We start from the raw sequence: 26,346 nt of genomic DNA, 5'->3' as shown, positions 1-26,346 counted from the left end.
TCTAGAAGAGATCTCTCCCCTTTAGGAAATAGAGATAAATGCCATGGCCACAGTCATTGACCTCATCAGCCAGAGTGCTTGGCTGATTGAACTCTGGACATTCATACTATAGTGTAAATAAAAAAAAAGAGTTTACCCGAATGGCTGCTATAAATGACAGGATAATTACTTCAAGTTATTAGCAGCTAAGAGCTGTAATTATTTTCTAGTTGAAAAATAACACACTTTAGCAGTGTCAGATTCACTAATACTCCATGCAAGATTCTGCAAGACCCCTGCACTCCTAGCACTTGTGATTAATAAAGGGGTTGTTTAGATGTACATTTTCCAAGAAGGTGGTATGGATTTTCCCCCTGATGTGCAACTTCAGTGTGCACTTACAATCTTTAGATGCTGATCATTAGTGATGTTAATACAGTGGTACCTCTGGTTAAGTACTTAATTCGTTCCGGAGGTCCGTACTTAACCTGAAACTGTTCTTTTAGTGTATTTTTTATCTTTTTAGTGTATTTTTTATCTTTTAGTGTATTTTTTATCTCTGTTGGAAGCCGCCCAGAGTGGCTGGGGAAACCCAGCCAGATGGGCGGGGTACAAATAATAAATTATTATTATTATTATTATTCTTAACCTGAAGCACCGCTTTAGCTAATGGGGCCTCCCGCTGCTGCTGCGCTGCCGGAGCATGATTTCTGTTCTCATCCTGAAGCAAAGTACTTAACCTGAAGCACTATTTCTGGGTTAGCAGAATCTGTAACCTGAAGCATATGTAACCTGAAGCGTATGTAACCCGAGGTACCACTGTATGTGTTCATTGATTTACTGGTAGGTACAGTGCTTTTGGGTTTCACCAGGACTACTGAATGGCCAGACTGAGGGGTGTGTGGTTGTGGTAGCTGTGTGCAGCAGGAAGAAAGTGCAGAGTAAGCCATAAAAGAAGAGATTAAGCGATAACGAGGGTCTCACACTGCAAAGGATAGTAGAATGTGACGTGGTTTGCGGTGTCATACTGGCTCAGACTCTTGCCTGGTATAGTCACCACACTGAGCAAATCTTTAGGAGACAAGGTGCCTAAGGTGAATTCTTAGGCAGAGCACTAGTTAACAGCTTATGCTGCTAATATTTAGCGCAAGGCAGAGAGAAAGTGAGCTGAAAATATTTGTTGTTCTGGGCGCCCTAGATGCGTAGTTTGTAGGTTTTCTTGCACTCTTTTCTCTCTCCCTTTCCATCTTTGCTACATAGCCACCTGTCCCTGGCACCTGCCAACTGTAGTTCCAGTGGCGATGTGGAGGCCAGGAAGCAAAACCTCTGAAACTTATCTTCAGGTTCATATGGATGATGCAGGTGGCCTTTGAAGGCAGCCGGGACCCAGGTCATTAATCAATTTAAAGAGGAAAACCTTTACTTTTAAATGGAGTCTGGTAACAAAGAGGCAACCCGAGTAATCAGAATAAAATCCCAGGAATAGGCAGGGATCACCTCACCGTTACTGGAGAATGTGTGTGGCTCTATGTCTCATAGAAAGCACGGAATTACTTCCAAAGCGCGCGTGATAAGACCGCCGCCTTAATACGAGCCACACTTTAGATCCGCCTTAAGAGGGAACACCCACACTCGACGTCATCCAATCGAAGCCTCTCTCCGCCGCCCGGATTCATGGTTTTCGCCCGTTCGGCAACTTCCGTCGGTTTCCGCCGGTACCTAGTGCGCAGAACCCTTTTCTCCTTTCCTTCCCGCCGCTTCCCCCGCCTTCCCTTTCCGCCGCGGTGCGCATGCGTCCCTCCGAGGCGGGGCCGGGCGGGGAGTTGTTGTGGAGCTGCTAAGGAGCACGTGAAGAGAGCAACGTCATCATAAACACTGGTAGCCAACATGGCGGCTCCTGGGAGCGGAAAGGTAAGAGGAAGGGAGGATGAAGGGAGCTTTTGACCCGCTGTGGGGAGGCGGTGGCGGCTGGGAGGGTTCCCTGAGGGGCTTCGGGGGTGGGAGAGGCTGCCTCTCCCTTCGCTGACCCCCAAATATTGCACAGTTGACGGGGGCGGTGGGGAGAGAAGGTGGGAATGACTCGGTGCTCCTGCCTGGCGGTGCGGGGAAAGGCCTTTGGCTTGGCTGGCGGTGGGCCGTTAGGAAGGGGGGGGGTTTCTTTGGCGGGAGGCGGGCTGTTTCTTAACCTGATTGGCTGAGAGAGGTAAGATTCTTACACGTGGAATTGGTAAGGCCAGGGGGTTGTGCTACTGCGCTGAGGCTGCGTGAAACCCTCCAGGCTGGAGGTGGCAGGCAACGCGGGTTTCCTCGGAAGAAAACATCTCTTAAGGCTGAATAATTTACACAGCCTTCGCTGCCATTCCTCCTTTTACACTTTTAAATTATTAATCCTGTTTTACAAGATAGCCGCTTTACACCCGCATTCCTGGAGAGGGAACCTGTCCAAACCTTTTGCTGCTTTCTCACTTCTTGTACTCTGTGTCCAAAAGAGGAGTTTTTGTTTTTTTTAAAGCCTATTAGGAAGCCAAACTAAGTCGGTCTTGTGTCACTAAAAGCTCTTGAACTACTCTTATCAGGAACCAGCTGTTGCATTGTTAAAATTTACTGTGGTTGACATTTACTGTCAGAGTGTCATTATTATTTTCTGGTAAGATGATTCATGAGGTTAACTGGCTGTCTTGTAAAGTGAAATGCTCTTAAGAGGCAGGGCAGTCAAGAGTGCAGCTGAGAAATATGGCAGGTTGATGACCTGGTGGTGATTTTAATGTCAGGATGTGAAACACTGAAGGAGCAGGGGCATTTTTATAGAAGGTAATCTTTCACTACAGTGGTGTACTTTTCACAATGATTGCTTTAACAGTGTGATTTGGAGAAGTGACTTAGACACATTTGATGTTGCATTTCCAAGACAGCATTGAGACTTCAGCACACTGGCTTCCATATGTTAATTACATGTTATATGGAGAGGTACTTTCTTTTATTTATCATAAATCTACTCTAATTCACTTCATTGTATGACTTGTAAGTTCTGGTATTATAAAAGTGAGATAAATATATCTCCACTTCCTCCATACCCTGCATTATTTTATAAACTTATATAATGTTCCCCATTATTCACATTTCTCCCAAAACTTAAAAAGCCCCAAATTCTTTAGCCTTTTTGATGGGAAACTGCTTCAGGCTCTTGAATATTTTGGCTGCCATGTTCTTCACTTTTTCAATTATTGCGTGCAATTGTGGTCTCAAAAAAGGATACAGTATTCTAAATGTGGCTGTGCTGTAGGTCTGTATAAGGTATTGAGATATGGCTGTCTTATTTTCACTTCCTTTCTTATCTGTAGCATAACTTCACCATTAAAAAAAATTAAAATACTGCTGCTGCACAATGAGTTGTCATTTTTGTTGAGCTATCCACCACTAACCCTGGAATTCTTTCTTGATCAGTCACTCAAAATTCAGACCCTCTCTGTTGATGTGAAGTTAGGATTTTTGTAGCTGTAGATTGATAGAGCTGTGTATTTCTGTACTTAACCAGGGGTGGCTGGTGCCCATGGTATTGGTGGGGTGGAAGGCAGGGAGATTGACAGTAGGTGGAGCCAGAGCCAATGGCCGGCAGAGCAAATTCTAGTTTGCTCTATCCTTCCTGCTGAATTCTCTAAAGCAGTGGTTCCCAATTAGCTAATTACTGAGGATTCCCTATTTTTCAAAAGCTAAGCCACAGACCTGCTACTTTTGAAAATTTTGATAACTCTATGGTAGTTACCTGTGCAATGCAATTTTTTTGAAGAAAATGTGGGATGGCCCCTAATAAGCAAAGAATTTTAGGTAAAAAAAAAGACCATAAAATTTGCAGTTAGAAGTTCTTTTCCGTTAAAAAGTAGAGAGCAAGGGGAAAGGATCCCTTACATTTTTAAAATGATAAGCATGTGAACCTGCCCTGTGGAGCAAGCCATTTGCGCTCTCTCACTCTCTCTCCCCTCTAATTGCAAGAGCCCAAAGAAACTGTGTCAGAGGTAATCCCAGCTCACTTGCCATCCAGCAACTCTTTCACAAGTTTTCCCCTGGCAGCAAGCAGGCACTGGTTGCTAGCAGAGGCTGGGTGATCTATGGATCACCATTGTGGCTTTCACTGTGCAATTAACAAGATAAGTGAGTCCCTGGCAGGGGATGGTGCCGTGGACCCCCAGGGGTCCCTGGACCCCTAACTGGGAACCACTGCTCTAAGGGCAACACTGAGGCTAAGGAGAGTGAAGATAATAACCAGTGCCAATGAATAAGCTGCACCAGTCGCAAGTAACAAGGTAGGCCGGTAGGGCTGGCTAAGAACAGACTGAGTTTGGCGGGGCAGTGCCCCTGTTGCCTTAATGAATCAGCTATGAGTGACCTAACTCTTTAAGACACACAGAGGATAGAAAGGATTGTACATGTTTCCTAGTGAAAAACCTTTATCCAGGATGTTATATCGGACCATTGCCATACCTAATTTAACATGAGGGAAATTATAACAGAAAAGTTCATTTTCCTCAGGGCAGCAAGACTGAAAAACATGGGGAAGGTACAGGTATATGTATAATTTAGTTTGCTGCCCCAAGGCCAATTTTGTATTGGACTTTAATTTTACATTACCTTTCCTAGCTCTTTGTACGTACACCTTTTTTCCTTCTAAATTCCTTGAGGCATGCATGCTTCCACTCTCAATTATCTTGTAATCTCTGCCTGAAATCTTGTGTATATTAGCTGATTAGTGCCTTGTGCTAGAGAATGAAATTAAAAGGTAGTCTCCTACATTTTCTTTGTTTGTCCCACTATCCTAATAACGACAAGTTTAAGCGAAACTTAATTCCTGTTTACTGCATGAATAGTTTAATTAGCTGATATATTTGTTCATATGCACCCACCTACAAGTGCTTTGATAGTGTACCTACCTGAGCAGAGGTGCAAGTGAATTTAATAAGAACGCTAAATTAATACAGTAATTGGTCTATTTTGAGAAGGCAGCAGAAGCTGGCTTTTCCTTCTATCATGGTTACATTGAAACTGCCGTTCTGGATTGTTGCAGTGATTCATTTTGTTCTGTTTTGTTACACAAAGTATCAGTGTAATGCTTTCGAAGGAGAATAAAGATACTTTTGAAAACAGTTGCGACAAATAATACAGTTGTGGTAACGGTGAAAGCCGAGGCTGCCTGCTTCAAAATTTGTAGAATTTGTGTTTTTAATTTGCTCTGTTTGTTATTTTTTTGATTTGCTACATTTTTATCCTTTTCCTGAAAGAAGCTTGGAGTGGCATATGTGGTCTTTCACTCCCAAATGTATTTTATTCTTGCCTTGAATGAGTTGGGCTCAGAGACAGTGACTGGTCAAAGTGACCTTCATAGTTGAGCATGCATTTGAGCCTTCTTGTACATTCAAAGTTAACAGTATGTATGTTAATAACTTTATAGGACCAACTGCCAAGTCACATGCAGGCAATAAGCAAGTTTCTGAGTTATGCAGATTTCTTCCTAGGCTGAAAATTTTGTGTGCGTGTGTGTGTTTGTAGTAGGCAGAAAGCTGGGGCTTTTTGCAATGGCCCAACAGGCTCTCTTTGGGATGCTTTTCTACATAGGATAGAGGTAGCTCCTTAGGAAGAAAAAGAGTGGGATACAAATTTAATAATATAAATAACAGTGGTACCTCGGGTTACATACGCTTCGTGTTACATACGCTTCAGGTTACAGACTCCGCTAACCCAGAAATAGTACCTCAGGTTAAGAACTTTGCTTCATGATGAGAACAGAAATTGTGCTCTGGCGGGGCAGTGGCAGCAGGAGGCCCCATTAGCTAAAGTGGTGCTTCAGGTTAAGAACAGTTTCAGGTTAAGAACGGACCTCAAGAACGAATTAAGTACTTAACCCGAGGTACCACTGTACATTGTATTCTTGATTTTTTTGCATTTGTTTATTTAGGAAGAGATGCATTAATTTTTGTTACAGGCTTTTGTTCAGTTTGCTTCAGCAAAATTATTTCTTTTATGTCTTAGTCACTCACATACTCAGTAGTCACTCACCTGCCTTCCTTCATTATCCCCCCACCACATCATCTTTAGTTGTTGGTTTCCTGGTTCAGATATAAGCAACGGTCCAGTGTTGTATGCACAAGCAATAGTGACCCTTCGACTCAAACACTTCTCTACGCTGTCTCCTCCAGTGTGGTCATGAGGAGATCAGAACACCTGCTTATTATTTTAATCTATTCAGAGCTTGTGGAACATTTTTGTATGAAGACCAGTTGACCAGGAGGACTATAGCCAATACTGGGTAGAGCCAGAGACAAAAGTGAGTGGAATTTGGGAGATTGTACAGTTTCTCTGCCACCCCATCTTTGCAGTCTGCATGAAGTTAGTTTGAGAGTTGCATATTTTCGCATAGCCCCAGGTTTACATTACGGGTGTTTTAACAAGCCAGGACAGTAAAATGTGGTTTGATCCTGGGTTGTTTGAACAAATGATAGCTTATACCTAATTGGAGTTCCCTGCAGTTTGAACATAATGAAAAATGATGATTGAAGTAGAAGTGGATGCTTCTGATGTCATTGATTGAGTGAGCTAGAGGAAGAGAGGAATTTGAAAGAGGAGTTTGAGTCCAAAGCTTGTTGCTGCTTCTACATATAACACTAAATCTATAACACTAAATCTATAGTTTGTCTGAAAAACGACCAATTCACCCACACTTTGCCTGCCATTTATCCAGTATTGGTTTCTCCCTTTGTGAATGAAGATAATTGAAGCTGATGTAGTTATTGATGCATTAATATTTTGATATTTATTTCTCTGTTTCTGATTTCTAATGCAGTATTCATTGCAAACATGTAATTCTGTTTAATTTCCTGTCTGGATCAGCATATGAGGAGGCATGACCATAGCCTCTTGTAACAGAAATCTTACCCAGTTTCTTGCATGATTGTGTCACATATTGAGAAGAACAGGTCTTGTCACCCTAATTCAGAAGTGGGGAACCTGTGGCACTTTAGATGTTGTTGGACCAAAACTTCCATCACCCCGACTATCATCAGTACTGGCTGTAGCTGTAGTAGGAGTCCAACAACATATAGAGGACCACAGGTTCCCCACCTCTGCCCTATTGGAAGTCCTCAGGTTGGGTTGGACCTGCCCCCAGAACCAGTTCAGGATATCAAATTGTCAGAAAATGCTTTTAAGAAACAACTTTGCTTAACTTTTTTTTTTTAGGTTGTATATGAACAGGAAGGAGTTTTCATTCACTCCTCCAGTGGAAACAGTGATGATCAGGATTGTTTGTTATCTGGGATACTGAGAGTCATAGAAAAGGTATTAAATCAATATTTTGTGTGTTATGTTTCTTGTGACTTTACCTTATGCCTTTCTATCCTGCAAATATATTGTCTTACTGACCAAAATACATAGTGTGCAAAGTAAATGGAGGCTTTTTTTGTAAATAAAAAAAAGTAAAACCTTAATGGCATTGAGTCACTTGAATAATTGCATAATTTGTGTTGTAGGATACTGAGGTGATAGTAGATTGGAGATCACTGGATGATTCATTAGATTCGTCTAATATACTATATGCTAGAAAGGTATGTTGATTACTTGCAGCAATCTTTTTTGAAAGGTTTGGAAAATTGATTTTTAAAAAAGTAAAACAAAATCTTCCTTTGATTCTCAGAAACCATAGCTGTTACATGGTAAAGTAACATAAAGGCCTAACTGTACTATCTGATTGTGGGGTACAGGATCCATAGATCTGTGATCTGTTTATGTGATGGATGCTTTTTTAAAAATGCTATTATTAATATTGGTACATAAAACTGAGTGTATTGGTTGAGATCCATCTATTGCAAATGGAAAATACGCATAACTAAGAAATGGGGATGAGACATTTATTTGGCTCAAATGGCCTTAATGGAGACCATCAGTAAGAATGGAAGGTAGGTACCTGTACAGTACTTTTATACATTTTCTAGTATAAAAATATTTGAGTAATATGTTGTATGTTCTCTAGATAGTGATCAGTGAAAGATAATCAATCCAAATCTGTTGTTTTAAATTACAAACTCATGTTCCTTGACTCTGCCAGAAATACTGTTATTTTGTCTCAATCTTCCCCTCCTAATAAGGATAAATATGGTGGTTCTTGTTTTTAAATTTAATTTAATAGAACTGTCAAGGCAAGGAGTATGCCATTTTTAAGTTCTTTAATTACATTATCCTATGACTTCCCCCTTCTAACTTAAGAATCTGTATACATGACATGATTATACATGATATCTATCATGTCATTTCTTGCTGATCTTATCTCTAAACTAAAAAATCCCAATCTTTCCCAGAAGGGTAGTTGCTCCATTCCCTCAATCACTTTGGTTGCCCTTTTTGGAATCTTTTTCCAACTCTATAATCCTTTTTGAGGTGAGGAGATAAAACTGTACACAGTATTCTAGGTGTGGTTATACCATAGATGTGTATAACAATATTGACAGTTTTACCTAATGATCCCTAGCATGTAATTTGCCTTTCTCACATCTGCTGGACTGTGGGTCATCATCTTCATTGAGCTATCCACCATGACCACAAGGTCTCATTCCTGGTTAGTTGCTACCAGTTAAGACCCATGGGCATATATGTGAAACATAGATTGTCTGCCCCAATGTGCATTACTTTACATAAGCTTACATTGAATTACATTTGCCATTTTTTTCACCGTTCACTCAGTTTGGAGAGATCCTTTTGGAGCTCTTTATAATTCCTTTTTAACCACCCTGAACAAGTTGCTATTGTTGTCAAGCTTGGCTACTGCACTACTCACCCTTAATACTAGTTACAGATAGGTAGCCGTGTTGGTCTGCCATGGTCAAAACAAAATAAAAAAATTCCTTCCAGTAGCACCTTAAAGACCAACTGAGTTAGTTCTAGGTATGAGCTTTCGTGTGCATGCACACTGAAGAAGAAGTGTGAAGAAGTGTGCATGCACACTTCTGAAGAAGTGTGCATGCACACGAAAGCTCATACCTAGAACTAACTCAGTTGGTCTTTAAGGTGCTACTGGAAGGAATTTTTTTATTTTGTTTTGACCTTAATACTAGAACATTTATGAACAAATTTAAAAGCACAGGTACTTATACTGATCTTTAGGGATTTTTTTAAAATAAAAAACAACAACAGGAATATTGGGGGGGTGTCTATTTTTATTAATCACTAGCTGCAAGTGAAACTGTTTTTGATTGTTTTGATATCTTATTTAGGATTCCAGTTCTGTTGTTGAGTGGGCACAGACTCCTAAAGAGAAGACTCCGCGAGGAACAGAACATCCGAACAGTTACGAGGCAGAATGGGATATGGTCAACACAGTCTCTTTTAAAAAGAAACCACAGTCAAATGGAGGTAAATGAAGAATACTGTGTATAAAAACATATAAGCTATTCCAGTGGATGATCCCAGACACTGAGGTTTCTACATGTGGAAGAAACCACTGGGTTGGGCCCCTTTCCTTGCGCAGCTGAAAGCTGCAAACCTTTTGCTCTGCTTGTGGAGCTCCTCTCATCTGATAGTGCTAAACATCTGTCTGTAGTGGGCTTTAACACTCTGAAGTGGGGTGAATTTGTGTAAAATAATGCACTCTGAAAATATTCCATCTGTAGCAGGTAATGACTGCTCCCCACATCAAATGGGGGCACCTTTTGTGTGGTCGCACGCAGCTCCCCTGGACCTATGCTGCACCTGGCGGTACAGCCTGGCTTCGCCTCCCCCCCAGCTGGACACCTGGAGGTCTCCGCCTACCTCTGCCCGTTATCCTATCTCAGCTGGGGAGGTGTTGCCAGGAGATTTGGCCACCCTGCCCACACAACAGAAGGCGGAACTTACCTGGGAATTCTCAGTCGCCTCCAGAGCCAACTGTGCATGTAGCATACTTGGTTTTTTTCCTTTTGGGTGTTAATGTTATAATATGAACAACATTAGTGCCGGTTCTTTTCTAATAATGACAGTTTTTACCATATGTCTTTGATAGGGTATATGCTATTGGTTCGGCGAGAAGAGTTGAATGAATAAATACTTCAGTTTTTCAGATCCTAGTCAAGTTGCATAGGAATATATCAACTGCGTTTTACTTTCAGACCATTGCTCCATCCCTGTTCATTGAGATAGACGGTAATGGACATGATTCCCCAAGATCTTGGGCAGGGGATTTTCTCAGCCTTCCCACTTCAAATTCTTTTAACCAGAGAATAAGCCTGGTGCTTTCTGAAGGCATACCACCACTAATAGTGGTGGAGTTAGCCACACAGAAGGATTGGATGAAATGTGTGCTACCATGATGTTAAGTGCACTTATTCTTGGAAGTAGTTTTAATATATTCCAGTGCTATGCATTGCATATTGGCTTTAGATCAAGAAAATAACATACTTTTTTCCCCATTAGATGCTGCTGTTCACACAAATGGAGAGAACAAGTGGTCCTTCCTGTTCAGTTTAGCAGATCTAAAGTCCATTAAGCAAAACAAAGAAGGAATGGGATGGTCCTATTTGGTATTTTGCTTAAAGGATGATGTTGTCCTCCCAGCTCTTCACTTCCATCATGGAGACAGCGCCTTATTGATTCATTCCCTTAGAAAATATGTGGTGCTCTGTGAGTAAGTATTCATTGTGAGGAGTCTATTTGGTCAGTTATTCTAGCTTTACTGTTTGCATAGCCATCATAATGAATTGATCAACTTTTTTTTTTTAAGCCAGCCAGTGAATAAATAATGCTTCTAGTCATAGTTTCAAACACATCAATAGGCTCAAGTTGTGATTTTAAAAAGAAATACTAAATTGTAATTATCAAGCACAACTCTGCGAGGAACCTGTAATGTTACTACAGGATGCATTTATTCATTTATTAACTGCCCTTCACCCTAAGGTCCCTGGGCAGGTTACAATATTAAAAATATACACCTCAAGTGTCAAAAACTAGGGTAAAAAGGTGCATTTTTAGTTGACATTTTGCACAGAAACTCATACACAGATGATTTTAAGATGACAGCCCAAGCTATAGCAAGCAGGTAACACTACATATGGGAGAAAGGAGTGGCAGGTACAGAATCTCCTGAAATACTAAATTCTCCTTCTCCTGCTGGCTGTCTACAGTAGGGAGAAGGTGGGATGCAAAATAGAACACTCCAGCATTCTTTCTCCCTCTGCCCAGTGGCTGTAGCTAGCAGAAAAGCTGCAAGGAAATCCAAATGCAGCGCTTGTTATTTTCCAAGAATGGCAGCTTAGTTCAGAGACACTTCTCCAGATGCTGGTGGCCAGGCTTCTGTAAACAAAACATCCTTATTGTAAAAATATCCTATAGAGAAGTCCCTGCAGCCCTGTAGCTGCGCTAGGCTTGAATTTGCAATTGACCAGGCCCCTAAAGTCTTCCCTCTCTTACCACTTGCATCTCCTAGATCTGACCCTTCCTGCTTTCAGGACTAATCTCTTCAATGATATTTCTCTGTTGCCTCTGCTGGATCAAAATGAGTGATCCAGGTAATAGGAAATAAATAATTTCTTTTGGAGACTGGTAATAAACAATTCACCTACGATAAGCTCTCCAGTAGTATATAAACCTAAGATCACAGTACCAACTACTGAGTGGTTTGAGGGGAAGAGGGAATTTCTGTGATGCCCTGAACAAATACAAACCTAGGCCATTGGCTACTAACAATAAATATCTGACTGACTGAGATTGTTTCCTACATCTTGTATTTAGTCCCAGACCATGACTGGATATCTTCTAACTTCTCTTAAAAATATACTCTAAATGAGTAGGCATTTTCTAGTTGGCACTCAAATCTGACAGAAGCTTTTTTTAGTTTCAAGCAAGTAATGCCTAATTAGAGAATTGAAGTATACAAGAGAGTAAGTAGGATTTCAAAGTTTCTTTTTACAGACTCTGAATTCAGTTTAATATTACTTGAAAAATATTTCCTTGGTACAATATCGTAAATAACTTCTCATAGCAAATAAAGTGATGCTAATTTATTGTGAATATTACTCAGGATGAGTTTAATTAAAATGGAAGTATCTTTAAGAGGTTTTCTTATTCTGATGGCTTAGCTAAGTATGACGCATCACAACCTTTGCTTTTTGGGCTGTATTAGCAAACCTCAGTTCTGGTTTATTAACAGCCGTGTCATCAAGACTGATTATATCGCCTCTTCTGACTTTAAGATGCAATCTGTTGTTGAATTTCATATCCTCTGGCACAAATGCTGCATCCTTCCATGCCAGCACTGGGAAGCGATAGCATTTATTAAAAGTCTTATCTTTAATAACAGAATAGGTGGTAGGTGTTCCAGGTAACAATGAATAAATGTAATGGTGTTTTGTTTCAGAAGCTAGTAATAGTGAATCCAACCAGCTAATTTCCTGAATAAGCCTGAGGTGGCAATCAAATACTATCAACTTTTTTAATAGTGATGTCTTCTTTCCGTATATTTCTGTGTGCACATGCACACATATAATCCTCTTAAAATATTGCACAATGAATTCACTTTTCTCAAATGTGATGGCTATATTGTTGAATTTCCCAAAAGAAAGACTCTGATTCTAGAAGGGAAAATAGTTTCTTTTTGTTCACAGATCTCCACAGGACAAGAGAATTCTTGTGAACTGCCAGAGTATTTCACAGTCCTTTGAAAATCTCCTTGATGAACCAGCATATGGTTTATTAGAGGTTTGTGTGATTTCCTATTTGTTTAATATTCAGTTTAATATTCAAGATTTTTAAATGCCCAATTATTGAAGGAAACCAAATTTCAACCCTGGGAATTTTCATGCTGGCAGATCCTTATTTTTCTTTGCTATGTGTTCTGTACAAAATGAAGTATGTATTTGATTTCTTTTTAAAATGTCCTTATTAGTATCCTGCCCTTCTTCCCAGTGGGAACACTGAACTGGTGAAAGAGGCTGTAATGCGTTATTTTGGAGATGCATTTTTTCCAGCTTCCTGTAGCCCTTTGGGCACAGCTTGTATCAGTTATTACTCTTTGGGCAGCTTGCTTTTGAGAATGAATGTCGTACTATCGGAATTTTTTAAAAAACAAATTTGTGTGAGCCATTTCAGAATTTGTTTACCCCTGTGCCATTCTCAGAAACTGAAGACTGATCCTTACACAGCAACAATGGGAAGATTTTCAAAAGTGACCAACTATATATTTGATAGTTTACGAGGAAGTGACCCCGCAACTCAGCAGCGGCCTCCATCAGAAATGGCAGACTTCTTTAGCGATGCTATACCAGGCTTGAAAATAAATCAGCAGGAAGAACCAGGATTTGAAGTCATTACACGAGTAAGCGTTCTTGATAGCGAGGGTGGTTTTAAGATAAAAATTAGTGCATTGGTAATAATTTAACAGCTTTTCTGGTGCATATTTTAGATTGATTTAGGAAAGCGACCCGAAGTGAACAGAAGGCAACCAGTGTCGGTTGAAGAATGGACTAAGAATATGGATTCTGAAGGGAGAATCTTAAATGCTGACTCCATAAAACAAATGATATTCAGAGGGGTAATATCTTAGAATATCTCTTTTGAAATTGTACCGTATTCGCCCAAATGTAAGCCGTACCCAAATATAAGCCGCACCTTTAAAATTCAAGAGGGAAAAGGAAAAAAAGACAATACCCAAATATAAGCCGCTCTCTTAAAATTCCACGGGCACTCACACCTGTTCCGTTATACCGTATGTCTATTTCAGCAGCGATATCATAAAAGCTAATTTTTGTAAGGTTACGTATTTAACTTTAACTTTTCACAGTCGGAATTTGCAAAAAAAGTGTGGCTTATATTCTGGCCAATACGGTATTTGATTCCTTATTGCTAGGACAGTAGCTAGCAGGTACATGTATTTGGTTATCCCTCCAGAAAAGGTTAACTGAAATTCTGACTCATGCAAATAGCAATACTCCGAAGCGGCTGACCATCAAATCAGGGGTAGCTAACCTGTGTTCCTCCAGAAGTTGTTGGATCCTGACCCTCATCCACCCCATCCAGTATGGCCCATAACCATGGATGACAGGAGTTTTAGTCCAACCACACAGCTAGCCATGTTTGATATATAAACGCTTTAAGTTCTGTTTTGAAACCAGCGATTCCACGCCATGGATTTCTAATGCCATGTTTGGAGAAGCTCACTACTTTTCATGTGTGTCGATACTGCCAATTGCAGGACTTGTTCTTGAGTGGCCAATACTGAATAAGGCAGAGTTACAGTGGTGCCTCGCAAGACGAAATTAATTCGTTCCGCGAGTTTTTTCGTCTTGCGATTTTTCCGTCTTGCGAAGCGCGGACTTTGGAAAAGCTTCAAAAATCACCAAAGTCTTCAAAAACCTCAAAAAAGGCTACCACACCGCATGCTATGAGTTGCTCCTCGAAGTGAATGCACGGTTTTAAGAAAAAGGAAACAAATTTGCAAGACAGAGGAAACAAACTTGCAAGACGTTTTCGTCTTGCGAAGCAAGCCCATAGGGAAATCCATCTTGTGAAGCAACTCAAAAAACGAAAAACTCTTTTGTTTTGCGAGTTTTTCGTCTTACGATGCATTCGTCTTGCGAGGTACCACTGTATGTGAAAATATGTTGGAGTGAACAATACATAAACAAGAATTTAGCAAATAAAGAATGCAAATCTTTTAGGACAGAAATGAGGATGTGCTAGCCTTAGTTTAAGGTTTAAATGAAGTCCACTATGGCCTTAGCTTTTTACTCCGTAGCCGCTGATAGAACATGGGTGTCTTGAAGGAGTTTGCCCTAAGGCTGAGAGGGGGAACTCATGACCCTCAGGGTGCTGTAGGAGTACAGCTCTTCTTTTTCTTGACCATGCTGCCTGGGGCTGATGGGAGTTGGAGTCCAGCAACACCTAGACATCGCATCCTTGTGCACAGTGCCACTTGCTTAAATCTCTTCTAGATGGCTCTAGGTAAAGCCAAATATAACTCCCTTTAGAAATTGTTGGAAATTATTTGTAATGTTTTAAGATTTGCCTTCCCACAGTGACTTCAATTTAACCTGAACAGTGTGTTATAGATATTTCGGAGTAATAGCTTTAAAAGACAAATGGTTTCAGTATTTACACTTAAAGCTTTCAGATAAATTTGGAAAATGTAAGTTTCTGCCCAAAGACCTATGAATCTGCATGTCAATAAGATGTGACATGAGAGGGAAGGAGGCTGGGAGCTTAGAAAGGGGGATGTTGTGGAAAAACATGTAATTTAATTAACCTCCAGGTTGATAACTTCATTTTTTTTCAATGCTACGTTTATAAACATAATGCAGAAAAATATTAAGGCGGGGAAACAAACATAAAAGGTTAGGTCTTAATGAGCATCCTAAAAAGAAGTTGAAGAAACTAGGTGATCTCACAGCAGGGGAAAGAACCCCCCCCCAAAAAAAAATATATATATAATGAGCAGAGGAAATCGAACGTAGGAAACAGTAGCAATAAAATTAGGTAATGTTAGCTCCTGCACAACTACAGGATTTGAATAAAGTTGTTCTTATAAAGCTCCTGATGTTGCCATTGCTATTTTATTATGTTCTGCTTAGGGCCTTTGTCATGCTTTGAGAAAGGAAGTCTGGAAGTTTCTTTTGGGTTATTACCCTTGGCACAGTACTAGGGAAGAAAGAACAAATATACAGAAAAGGAAAATGTAAGTACGGCTCCCTTAAAACAATGTCATATTGTGGAGTAAACTTTGCATACTTGCAAGACAACTGCTTACGAATCTCATTACTACTATCATTTTTTCTTCAGAGATGAGTATTTCAGGATGAAGCTTCAGTGGAAATCTGTCAGTGAAGAACAAGAAAAAAGAAACTATAGATTGAGGGACTACAGAAGTCTTATAGGTAATTTTAAGAAACATAGAAGGCAAAGAGATATGTTAGTGATAAACTTTTACTCCTTTTTTAAAAAATTGAGGTGACCTCAATTATCCACCATGTTTGTTAGACATTGTTTCTGTAACAAAATTATGACCTGTTAGGTTCAGTGTGTGAACAGAAGACAAATATCATAATAAAAGGCTTAATAATGAATAAAAATGAGACAAAGAAACAAACTCACCATTCTTTCAACCAGTGATCTCAGGGCTGCCATGAAACAGTGTATTTTAGTCACCAAATGCCTGGATAAACAGGAATGTTTTTAATTTCCTCTTGAAGTCAGCATGCATGCTGTGCAGCCATTTCTTTTCTGATCCTTGTAGTTGATGCAATTTTATTTTGCTGCTGACTGAAATAAAGGAAAGCTGAGTGTGTGCTGAACTTGATTTCACTTTAAATAAGTTTCTATAGGTTGCTGACCATATGCTTTAGTAACCTGTTATAAACTAAAACTAACATCAGACTTTATTATTCTCTGCTCTAACTAGCAACGGCAAGCATTTTAAATGCTTTATAACCTTAGCACTAACTCTTAAAGGCAAGTGGGAAAGTTTGAGACCAGAAAGCTAAGTTGTGTGTTTAATGTGCATCACAGCAGGCATGCAGTCACACCAGTGTAAGAAGCAGAGTAATATTTTAAGTTTAAAAGCAGCAAAAAGGGAGGAGCATCTAACCTTTTTCCTTCTTGCTGCTTTTCCAAATTTCTTTCATTTAGCCACTTTTCTCCTACCGACAAGCATGTATTTTGCTACTGAAAGCAGACACACATTCAGAATACTGAAATTTGACTTGGAGATATGCTTTTGAGGGGAGAAATAGTTAATGTTCTTGCTTTTGGCATTTGAAGGCTTTTTTATTTTTTGCCTTTTAATACAACACAAAACGTATTAGAAGTGTCAGCGTTGAATGTAGAGAGAAGCTTTATTCTCCCATAGCTTTACTATCATGATCTTATAGTTTGCACAGTAGGGTACTTTGCTCCTGTCCAGTCCTCTTTGCTCCGGTGCTGAGCTAAACCAGGGTTAGGCTTAGCATGTAGTCTAAGGCAGGACTCATGGTTCAGCACATTCACTTACCACAAACTCTTAAAGTCCTGGTTTAGCTCAGCACAGTGCAGCAGTACAAAATGGCTTCAAAATCCTCTCTGTGTCCTCACATGCTTCTGCTGTTTGAAAAAGCATAGCTAGACTTGATTCGCACAACAAGCTTAGTCAACGCATTTTAATCAGATTCTAATAGTGTGTGGAATGTTACAGTAGCGTAAAACTATACAGTATATGCTCAGAGACTGAGCAGATAAACCAGGGTTCGGCAACCTAAGGCCCATGGGCCACAAGCGGCCCATGGGGGTCATTTAACCAGCCCAACGACCCCCACCGCCCGCTTGGCGACCCCCGCCACTTGCTCGCTCAGCTCCCGTGAGCTGCGCTAAACAGGCACGGAGCAGACGGCGGACCACCTTCTGCGATGCTGGCCAGCTTCCCATTGGCTGCAGGAAGCTCCTGTAGCCAATGGGAAGCTGCACATGCCTCCTCCGCGCCAGAAGGAGCGCCGGAAATAGTGTTTGCACATGTGTGTGTGTGCGTGCACACTCGGGCCCACCGTGGCGTCTGCAGGACCGTGAACCGGTCCAAGCCACAAAAACTTTGCCGACCCTTGAGGTAAACTAACTTCAGTAACAATTAAAGAAACATGGGGAAATGGAGTGTCCTAATAAAACATTCTCATGCTAAACCAAGCAATAAAACCTTAAAGGCTTGATTGCTTATCAACTCCTCACCATTCAGTTTAATGTAACACCACATATCTAGTACATTTGAGTGACGTTTTACACTTAACATATCTCAAATAGACTCTGCCGTGTGTTAATTCAATGAAGATGTTTTACATTTTAATCAGGAGGTTTCTATAAAAAGTATACCGTTTTCTAAGTGTTTGGAAATCTGCTTATAAGAAATCATCTTATTTGAGACAGGAAGAATTTGTCTTAAATACTCTTAAAAGCTGCTTTAATGCATTTTAAATGACACCCTCTGAATTTAGTTGTCTTTACTAGGCACTTCAAAGCTCAGCACAGTGTTTGAGAAATTGGAAATTTGAAGAGCATCCTGCATTTTTTAGATATAGGCTTAGCAGAAGCTGTTTTGAAAATGTATTAAATCTGTGTGCTGTTTTTCAGAAAAAGATGTAAACAGAACAGACCGAACAAACAAGTTTTATGAAGGTCAAGATAATCCTGGGTTGATATTGCTTCATGACATTTTGATGACCTATTGTATGTATGACTTTGATTTGGGTAAGTAGGAGCCTACTTATGTATGTATACTACTGTATCTGATCTAGTGTAACTTATTGTAATTACCCTTCAGAGAAGACTTGATGTACATTCTGTCTTAGACGCCCAAATTAATTATGTGTTTTACCATTGGTTGCAACAAGTGGGACCTGCAACAAACTTGTTTAGTTTCTGTACTTGTGTACTCCTGATTTTGGAGATCAAATAAATGTATCAAAAAGTTTCCATTGCCTGTATGCTTATTTCAACAAATAGCATATTTTTCCATGTATAAGACGCCCCCATGTATAAGACACCCCTATTTTTAGGGACTCCAAATTAAGAAAACACCCCTTAGCTCTAGCCGTGTATATGACGAGCCCCAATTTTAAACCTATTTGAGTACGGTTTGCCACATATTACCAGTTTTTTCTATCTCTCTGATACAAGGCTATGTTCAGGGAATGAGTGACCTGCTTTCTCCGATTTTATATGTGATGGAGAATGAAGTTGATGCCTTTTGGTGCTTTGCATTGTACATGGATCAAATGGTAAGTCTTTTCATCTTCATTCCTGTTGTTAACTTCAGTTACCGTTTCAGTGTAACTTATTTCTGTAACTTCTGTTTATCATTAAACTTTTGTTAGCAATTTATGTAGCATTTCTCTTGCAGCGTAGCAGCAGATATATAAGCAAGAAATGTATGTTCCATAATTATAAAGATAATGCTGTGTTTCAATGTTGTAACCTGCCCTGGGAACTTAGGGTGAAGGGTAGGTAAATAATAATTATTCTTGGCATCTATCTGTCTCGAGAGACAATGGAAGAGTGTGCCTTCAGGGGTAAAGTCAAACTGTTGAAGAATTACAGTGCCTGCTGTGACTGTAGAGACCAATATGAGAGAGACCTATTTTATTGCAGGTGGGGCAGATAAAGGTGTCCAGTCTCATTGGACTCCAGATTATTCTAATTGGCTTAATTCAATAAATTAAAATGATCAAACCCATATCTGATCTTGAAAGTGAGCTGCATGGAATGCTGTTAGCATCCCAACAGACCAAAATCACATTAATGTTTAGTTTTGTTATTATATATTTGTTTTGATTTAATACTCACTTTGGCCCTCATGTAGAATAAAAATATTCTAGATGCTGTTTCAATTTGTTTCCCATTAAGCACCAGAATTTTGAAGAGCAAATGCAGGGTATGAAGACACAGCTAATTCATCTGAGTACTTTACTTCGCTTGCTAGATAGTGGATTTTGCAGTTACTTGGGTATGTATGACAGCTCAGAACAACTTACCACTGATTATGATGATGATGATGATGATGATGGTTTTCATTTACACATTTCCCCATTCTTATACAGTAGTTCTTTTTGACTTCCCACCCAGCATTCCATGACTGTTCTTTTTACATCTTGTTTGGCTGCATATACATTATTTTTTTCACCTTATTTTCCACGCTTTCATGTCTTTAATCTTGTCACCTGTTGGTCACAAAGTTACCTGGAATTTATATTTTAAGTCATATTTCTGTAAATATTCCCCCAAGTACCTCCACTCACTTCTCATCTGTTTATCATATTGATTTCTTATTTTAGTTGTCACACTGGCTTCTGGTTTTGCCACGCGAAGGGAAAGCTGCAGCTCGTTGCTCTCTTTCCGGGGGAAATCAGGCTGTCATGGAAGTGGGGGGAAAGTGTGGGCTCCACGTCTCCTCAAAAACTCCAGAGCTGAACTGGATTTCCTAAAGAGCTCCTGCAGCACTAGAGAGTCTTCCCCCAACCACTTTTCACCAGGAGAAAACTTACCACTGTTCTTATCTAGAATCTAGACAGTGGCCGTGTTGGCATGGCCTGTTAAGTCAGACTTTCTGGCTTGTTGTGGTTTACTGAGAAAGCTGCCCCAGTTGCTCCCACTTCATGCCTCTGGCATGACCAGACTAAACAAATCAGAAAGCATTGGTTTCACACTACAGTGGCACCTCGGGTTACTAACCCAGAAATAGTACCTCGAGTTAAGAACTTTGCTTCAGGATGAGAACAGAAATCGTGTGGCGGCAGCAGGAGGCCCCATTAGCTAAAGTGGTACCTCAGGTTAAGAACAGTTTCAGGTTAAGAACGGACCTCCAGAATAAATTAAGTTCTTAACCCAAGTTACCACTGTATATCCGAACCAGGGATCCATGATCAGCAAGCCAACAACAAACAATTTCTTCAGATTGGCTCATGATCTTGGTTCAGATGTATTGGCTTCCTGGTTTGTTCATCACACTTAAGCCAGAAGAGGAATGGGAGCAAACCGGCAGTGCGCATTTCCAGTAAACCACAGCTTCCTATTCCTGGTAAACACAGTAAGCCAGAAAGTTTGACTTGGGACATTCAAACACAGCCAGTTGCTTAGAATATGTTTCCTACACCAATTACTTTCTCAATTGTTGTAAAGAGAGTTCTGTGCTATTTAGATACTATTTCAGTCTTGCCTGTCCTCAGTTTTTAACCCTTACTTTCAGAGCCCTTTAGGTAGCAATGATTGGACTCCCACTAACAATTGATGTTCCAAGAGAGACTTGACTAGGACCACAATCTCTCAACCTAACCTACCTCACAGGGTTGTTGTAGGGATTCAGTGAGGAGGGAGGGAACCATGTGTGCCACTTTGAGCTCTTTGGAGAAGAAGGTGGGATATAAATGAAGCAAACAAATAAAATTACGGTCCATATTTTCCTCAGTTTTTCACCCCAATAAACTCTAGAACAAACTAACTTTTTGTAAATTGTAAATTTAGTAAATTGTAGCCAGCAAAGCTGTTAGATGTGTTAATATATTAAACATACTTTAAGCGATTCACAACCAGCATTTCTGTCAAAGATTTATTTGTTCATGTTCTTTTTTAAAAACTGTTTTAGAATCTCAAGATTCAGGATACCTTTATTTTTGTTTCCGGTGGCTTCTAATAAGATTTAAAAGAGAATTTAGTTTTCAAGATATTCTTCGCTTATGGGAGGTAAGAAATAGCTTTTTATTTTAGCACCTACTGCCTAAAATGCTGAAAAGAGGGTTCTGGAGGAAAATACATACAATTTAGCTAAACTGAATCATGTTAATGTATAAACAGTGGCATCAAGAGGTGGTAAGAGTGTGACCATTGGGCCTTGAGTCTGCCACCTGGCTGTGTGGGTGAGGAAGTTCATAGTTGAACAAGAGGGGAGACTTATCCTCTCTGGTTTGCTCTTAAGTACTGGAGGAGCATTTGTAGATGAAATAGTCTAATCCCCTGCTTGGTGCAGAAACTCCAAAGTTTAATTTAAAGTTTAATTTAAAAATTAAAGAGCCATCCGACAGATTGTTGCCCTATCTCTGCTTGAGGACCTCCAGCGAGGGAGAGCAGTTTGAAGTTAGCAGCACCTTATTCCTCACCACCGTTATGTTTTTATTCCTATTCAGGATTTTCTCCTGCATGCACACTATCTTATAAGGTGCTATTGAATAATAGTTCCCAAGTTCTCATTACTATCAGCACCAGGTAAACTTGGAAAAATGCACAAAGCATACCAAGGTGAAAGGAAATTCTCTGCTTACAACAGGGTGGCTAATCCACGGGCCATATGTGCGCTCCCCATGGCATCTCAAGAATTCCCTCCACCATTTGTTATCTTTAAAATATAATAATGTGTTATGGTGTTTTAATTGACCACTCCAATGGGTCCCACACAATGATGCCAAAAGGCTTTCTGTAGGTCCCCCCACAGCCCCCTCAAATGTTTCCATTAAAAAAAATTAAATTACAAGTAATGTTTAAAAGTATAGGTCCCTGCTATGATGCTGTTATGCCAAAAGGTTTTTGGATGTTTCCCAAATTTGTCCATTAAATTTCTAAAAGATATTAATTGCTGCCACTCTTGTGGGTTGGTTATGGATCAGTGGAGCCCTTATCCCAAAGAAGACTAGCCACACCTGGCTTGTAGCTCTGAATAACAATCTTAGGACCCACTTAATTGCTCCAGTATCCCCTGATCTGCTACTGCATGGGTCTGTCACTTTTGCTACCACTAAAAAGGTGACTTGCCCAGAATATCAACTGGTGGCATTCAGACCCAGTTTCCTGGCAAATACAACCTAGTCACTGTAGGCAGAGTATTTCCTTTTTTCTGAAGTATAGAGTGTATTTCCATATTCCAGTTTTAAGAGTCCTGAAAACTCACTTATTCCTGAATAATTCTGTTAAGTCAATCAACCCATTTATTCCACTGCACTTTGAATACTACAGTCGTACCTTGGATCCCAAAAGTCCTGGAATGTGGATGTTTTGGCTCCCAAATGTCGCAAACCTGGAAGTGATTGTTCTGGTTTGCGAACGTTCTTTTGGAACCCAAACGTCCGATGGGGCTTCTGCAGCTTCTGATTGGCTGCAAGAGCTTCCTGCAGCCAATCAGAAGCTGTGATTTAGTTTCTGAATGTTTTGGAAGTCGAATGAACTTCTGGAACTGATTCCGTTCAACTTCCGAGGTTTGACTGTACTGGTTTTCTGATCCTGATTTTCAGTGAGGCAAGAAGATCTGAAGGATCCACCCAAAATATCTGAAATTCATTGAGGGTGACAGATGCTATCAGGACATAGCTCTACTGTTTGCCCTTGTCAAGATCTTCAGAATATAGCATGAAATTAATTATAGATAGTTATTAAGCAAGCTATTATGTTTTTCTGTCTAGATAATAGTTTAATTAGCTGGCAACCTCTAGTGAAATATATAACAAGTTAGAAAACTATCCCCCCCTTCCTCTGATGTAATTGTAAGTTGCCAGAAAAATAAGTGTTTGGGGAGACTGTTAAAACCTTTTAGTACCTTACACTTGTGGCATCATGTTCAAGTTCTTGATTCATCAGCAACTTCAATATTCTGCTAGGTAATGTGGACAGATTTGCCTTGTCAGAACTTCCACCTTCTCATCTGTTGTGCTATCCTTGAATCTGAAAAGAAGCAAATTATGGAGAAGCATTATGGCTTCAATGAAATACTGAAGGTATCTGTTGCATGTTACTCTATATCCAAATTATGTTCTAGCCTTTGTTTCCTGTATTTGAATACTATTAGCATTTCATTATGCAATCTTATGTGAGATGGAACAAATGTTAATTCTCGGCCACATTTCTACTGTGATGAAAGATGCTCAGTGTAGCTTAGTAGATCTTAGTAATTTATTAACTCATCAAGTTGAGAGAAAGTAATATGAAGCAGAGTTTTCATACAGTATATAGACTGGTTGTTTGATTTTCAGAGGTAAGAGAACTTACTGTTTATACTGAGGCTGTTTTAAGTGCTTAATTGGTGAGCTATCCTAGGTCAGAGGATTCCAGTAGAAATAGGAAGCTCCAGTTGGACCTAGTGATTTGGCTTCAGGTTATGGCGTGAGGAGAGGTCACACACAGAAACACACAACAACCCACAATTCAAGACAAAACTATCCTAGACTACTGAGGATTGTGCAGGAAGATAGCAGTCTCTTCCAGACTTTTTCTACTCTTCTCAGCATCGCTGCATAGAGATGGTGGTTTTGTTGGGTGGTTGCCCCTGAGCCTGGGGAGGTGCAGTGCTGAGGAACTACAAATCCAAGTAGCAGACATAATTTACATATTGCAATCTTAACCAGATGCTAATTATGCGCGTGTATTAATCAAGTTAGCATTTCTTTACTTAAGGTTATGCTAACACTAGGAGCCAAAGTTCCATGGCTCAGAAAGCTGTGCATTTAGCGTGACATCCTTGGTTGCACTTCGTCATTCTTTTTGTTCCGTTTTAGCATATCAATGAACTGTCTATGAAAATGGATGTTGAAGACGTACTTTGCAAAGCAGAAGCCGTTTCTATGCAGATGATAAATTGCAAGGTAAAAGTCAAGCATATTTTATGAACTTTGCATAAACAAATGAGATTTAACCAGGTTGATAATTATTGAAACAAACCCTTTACGGTGTGTGTCGCCTCTGATGCCTTCGAATGAAGGGTGGTATGCAAATTTAAGAAGTAAATAATGATGTCATAAACTGCTGCAATACTCAAAATGGTACTGTGTCTAGAGATAAAATGAAATCTATCTATACCAATTTTAAATGATACGGATTTTCTAGTCATCCTAAAACTGCTTATTGAACATCTTTTCCTTCTAGAATTAAGAAAAGGCATATTTTACCTCAAACTTACATGCATTTAAGGATATACTTCTTGTGTACTTAGCATGTTAACTTTAAAGAACAGCAGCAATAACTTAAAAGAGCAACCTGTGCCACATTTTTTCTTCTTCATAGGAATTGCCTCAAGCAGTCTGTGAGATCTTGGGATTAGAGAACAGTGCTGCAACAACACCAGATTCAGACACTGGGGAAGATGAAACTGCTGGTGGAATAAGTCACTCTGTACCAGCCTATCCAAATATCTCCAAGCCTGTTGCTGCTGCCAATGGAACAAGTGAAAGCATTGAGCAAGTGACCCCCACCATGCTGACAGATTGAATCTTGCACAATTATTTGTCTGCATTTTTGAAGAGACACTTTATTATACCTGTTTTGTTTCTTTCAAGCACTTGAGGTGGATATTTAAGTTTTTGTTTTGATTAAGCTTTAAAGATTTGGAAAATAGATCATGTACTGTAATACTCTTACATCAAAGCTTTACAACATGACCTAATTATTTTTGTAGTTTCTTCTACCAAAGTAGCCTTTCCCCCCTCCCCCAGATAACATTCCTTAATACTTTTGTAGCCAAGTGCATTTTTTTCCTTTTTGGTAAAATGGAAATCAGATGAATGTGAATGGCATGGAAATAAATGCTTCTGTATCACTTTGACTTTGAGAAGTCTTGAGCATGGATGGTTCTTGGATATCATAAGATTCAAAAGTCTTCTATACTATTTCCTATGTGAAAAGATGCTAACTTCATAAACAGTGCTTTGTAAATGAAAGGATTATGTCCTTTCTCAAATGTTTACAAAAACACTTGTTAAGTATTTGTGGTTGTTGAATGTAGATTTGCAATGAAGATTTACATTTGTGCAGTTCTCTGATCTTGAATTTTGTAATCCAGGGGGTTGGCTGAACAGTACATTTTTACATTTTAACACCTCTACACTTATACATATGTATGTATAAATTAGTTACATATTCAAACTTGCGAGTATTAAAGGATAAATCTATTTTTGACTAAGTAAACTTGGCTTTTCATTCAGGCAATTTTGACCAAATTTTAATACATAACTGTAAACCTGCCTATTTTTGAAAAATCTTTTTTTCTTAAGGCTATATTCAGGTTCTGAAATACTTTTACAATGGCTTTCTCGCTTACTTAACAAATAACGTTTCTTTGCTGAATAGTATAGTAACTGATTTTAAAAAATCAGCTTCAACTGCCTTTATGCTAGACTACTTGATTAAATAAAAGCAGTTAAAAATAAATGCAAAATACTAATTATGTTGGGTGTGTTTCCCTCATGTAGTTCTGCATAAGCTCCCATGGAGGGCACAGATAGAACGGAAGATTCTTATGGCGGATTGTGCCCATTGTCCTTAATAAATGACTTACATATGAGAAAACTCTTTGCTTATATGATACCATTCTTTCCATTTTTATAGTAATGTGGGATCTGACATAGATTCAGTTGTATTTGTTCCTGAAAACCATTGTACATATTATGAAATAAAATGCAAAAATTACTTAATGTTTTTCATTTAAAACAATTAAGAGAATCTTGTGTGGGGAAAAGCCTTCCTAGATTTCAGTGATTTGCACACAGATTTCAAGTATACAGTGAAGAGCTATCTAACTTTCCTCTGGCAGAACACTTTGCAGTTGACCGATGGCAGAAATGAGGAGAGAGTTGAATCGTCTTGTCCCCTTCAAATCGTTGGAACTGTGTACGCAACCAAAGCACTTTCATTTCAGTGATTTCAATAGAATTGCATCATGTTTGGCAATGTGGGTTCCTGCTGAAAGTCATCTTCGTAAGGCAGCCGCCTAATCTGAGTATTAACTTGAGCATTCCTGGAGAGATCACAGCCCTGGTGCAGACAACATACAAGCCAAACCATGACTGGACTCTAGGAATTCCCCTGCGTTTGCCAAGTCATGTTTTGGCTTTGTTTGGCCTGTAAATTGGGCTAATCAGGGTTGCTTCAGGAGGG

The 26,346-nt window shown here is 39.6% G+C and overlaps 1 protein-coding gene across 1 annotated transcript; it reads left to right on the top strand.

Moving 5' to 3' along the window:
* Positions 1–1,737: 1,737 nt before the first annotated feature.
* TBC1D15 (TBC1 domain family member 15) lies at positions 1,738–25,878 on the top strand. Its single transcript, XM_081878692.1, has 17 exons — positions 1,738–1,890; positions 7,207–7,305; positions 7,497–7,571; positions 9,234–9,372; positions 10,408–10,618; positions 12,594–12,687; positions 13,106–13,303; positions 13,391–13,519; positions 15,555–15,658; positions 15,763–15,857; positions 18,073–18,189; positions 18,619–18,719; positions 19,345–19,444; positions 21,080–21,177; positions 23,079–23,195; positions 23,973–24,059; positions 24,478–25,878. Exons 1-17 carry the CDS (start codon positions 1,867–1,869, stop codon positions 24,679–24,681), a joined length of 1,992 nt encoding a protein of 663 aa, XP_081734818.1. The 5' UTR covers positions 1,738–1,866; the 3' UTR covers positions 24,682–25,878.
* The last annotated feature ends 468 nt before the right edge of the window (positions 25,879–26,346 follow it).

Source organism: Podarcis erhardii, assembly GCF_964252035.2.
Source record: "Podarcis erhardii genome assembly, chromosome: 10".
Lineage (NCBI taxonomy): Eukaryota > Metazoa > Chordata > Lepidosauria > Squamata > Lacertidae > Podarcis > Podarcis erhardii.
The sequence above is the reverse complement of the archived record's forward strand: the minus strand, read 5'-3'. Positions and strand labels throughout refer to the sequence as shown.

What these genes read in the sequence shown, in the direction of transcription:
- TBC1D15 (XM_081878692.1), top strand. Translation starts at nt 1,867, where the DNA reads ATGGCGGCTCCTGGGAGCGGAAAG. An exon ending in TACTGAGAGTCATAGAAAAG is followed by an intron (nt 7,306 to 7,496) that starts GTATTAAATCAA and finishes TTTGTGTTGTAG; the next exon opens with GATACTGAGGTGATAGTAGA. An exon ending in GATTTGAAGTCATTACACGA is followed by an intron (nt 13,304 to 13,390) that starts GTAAGCGTTCTT and finishes TGCATATTTTAG; the next exon opens with ATTGATTTAGGAAAGCGACC.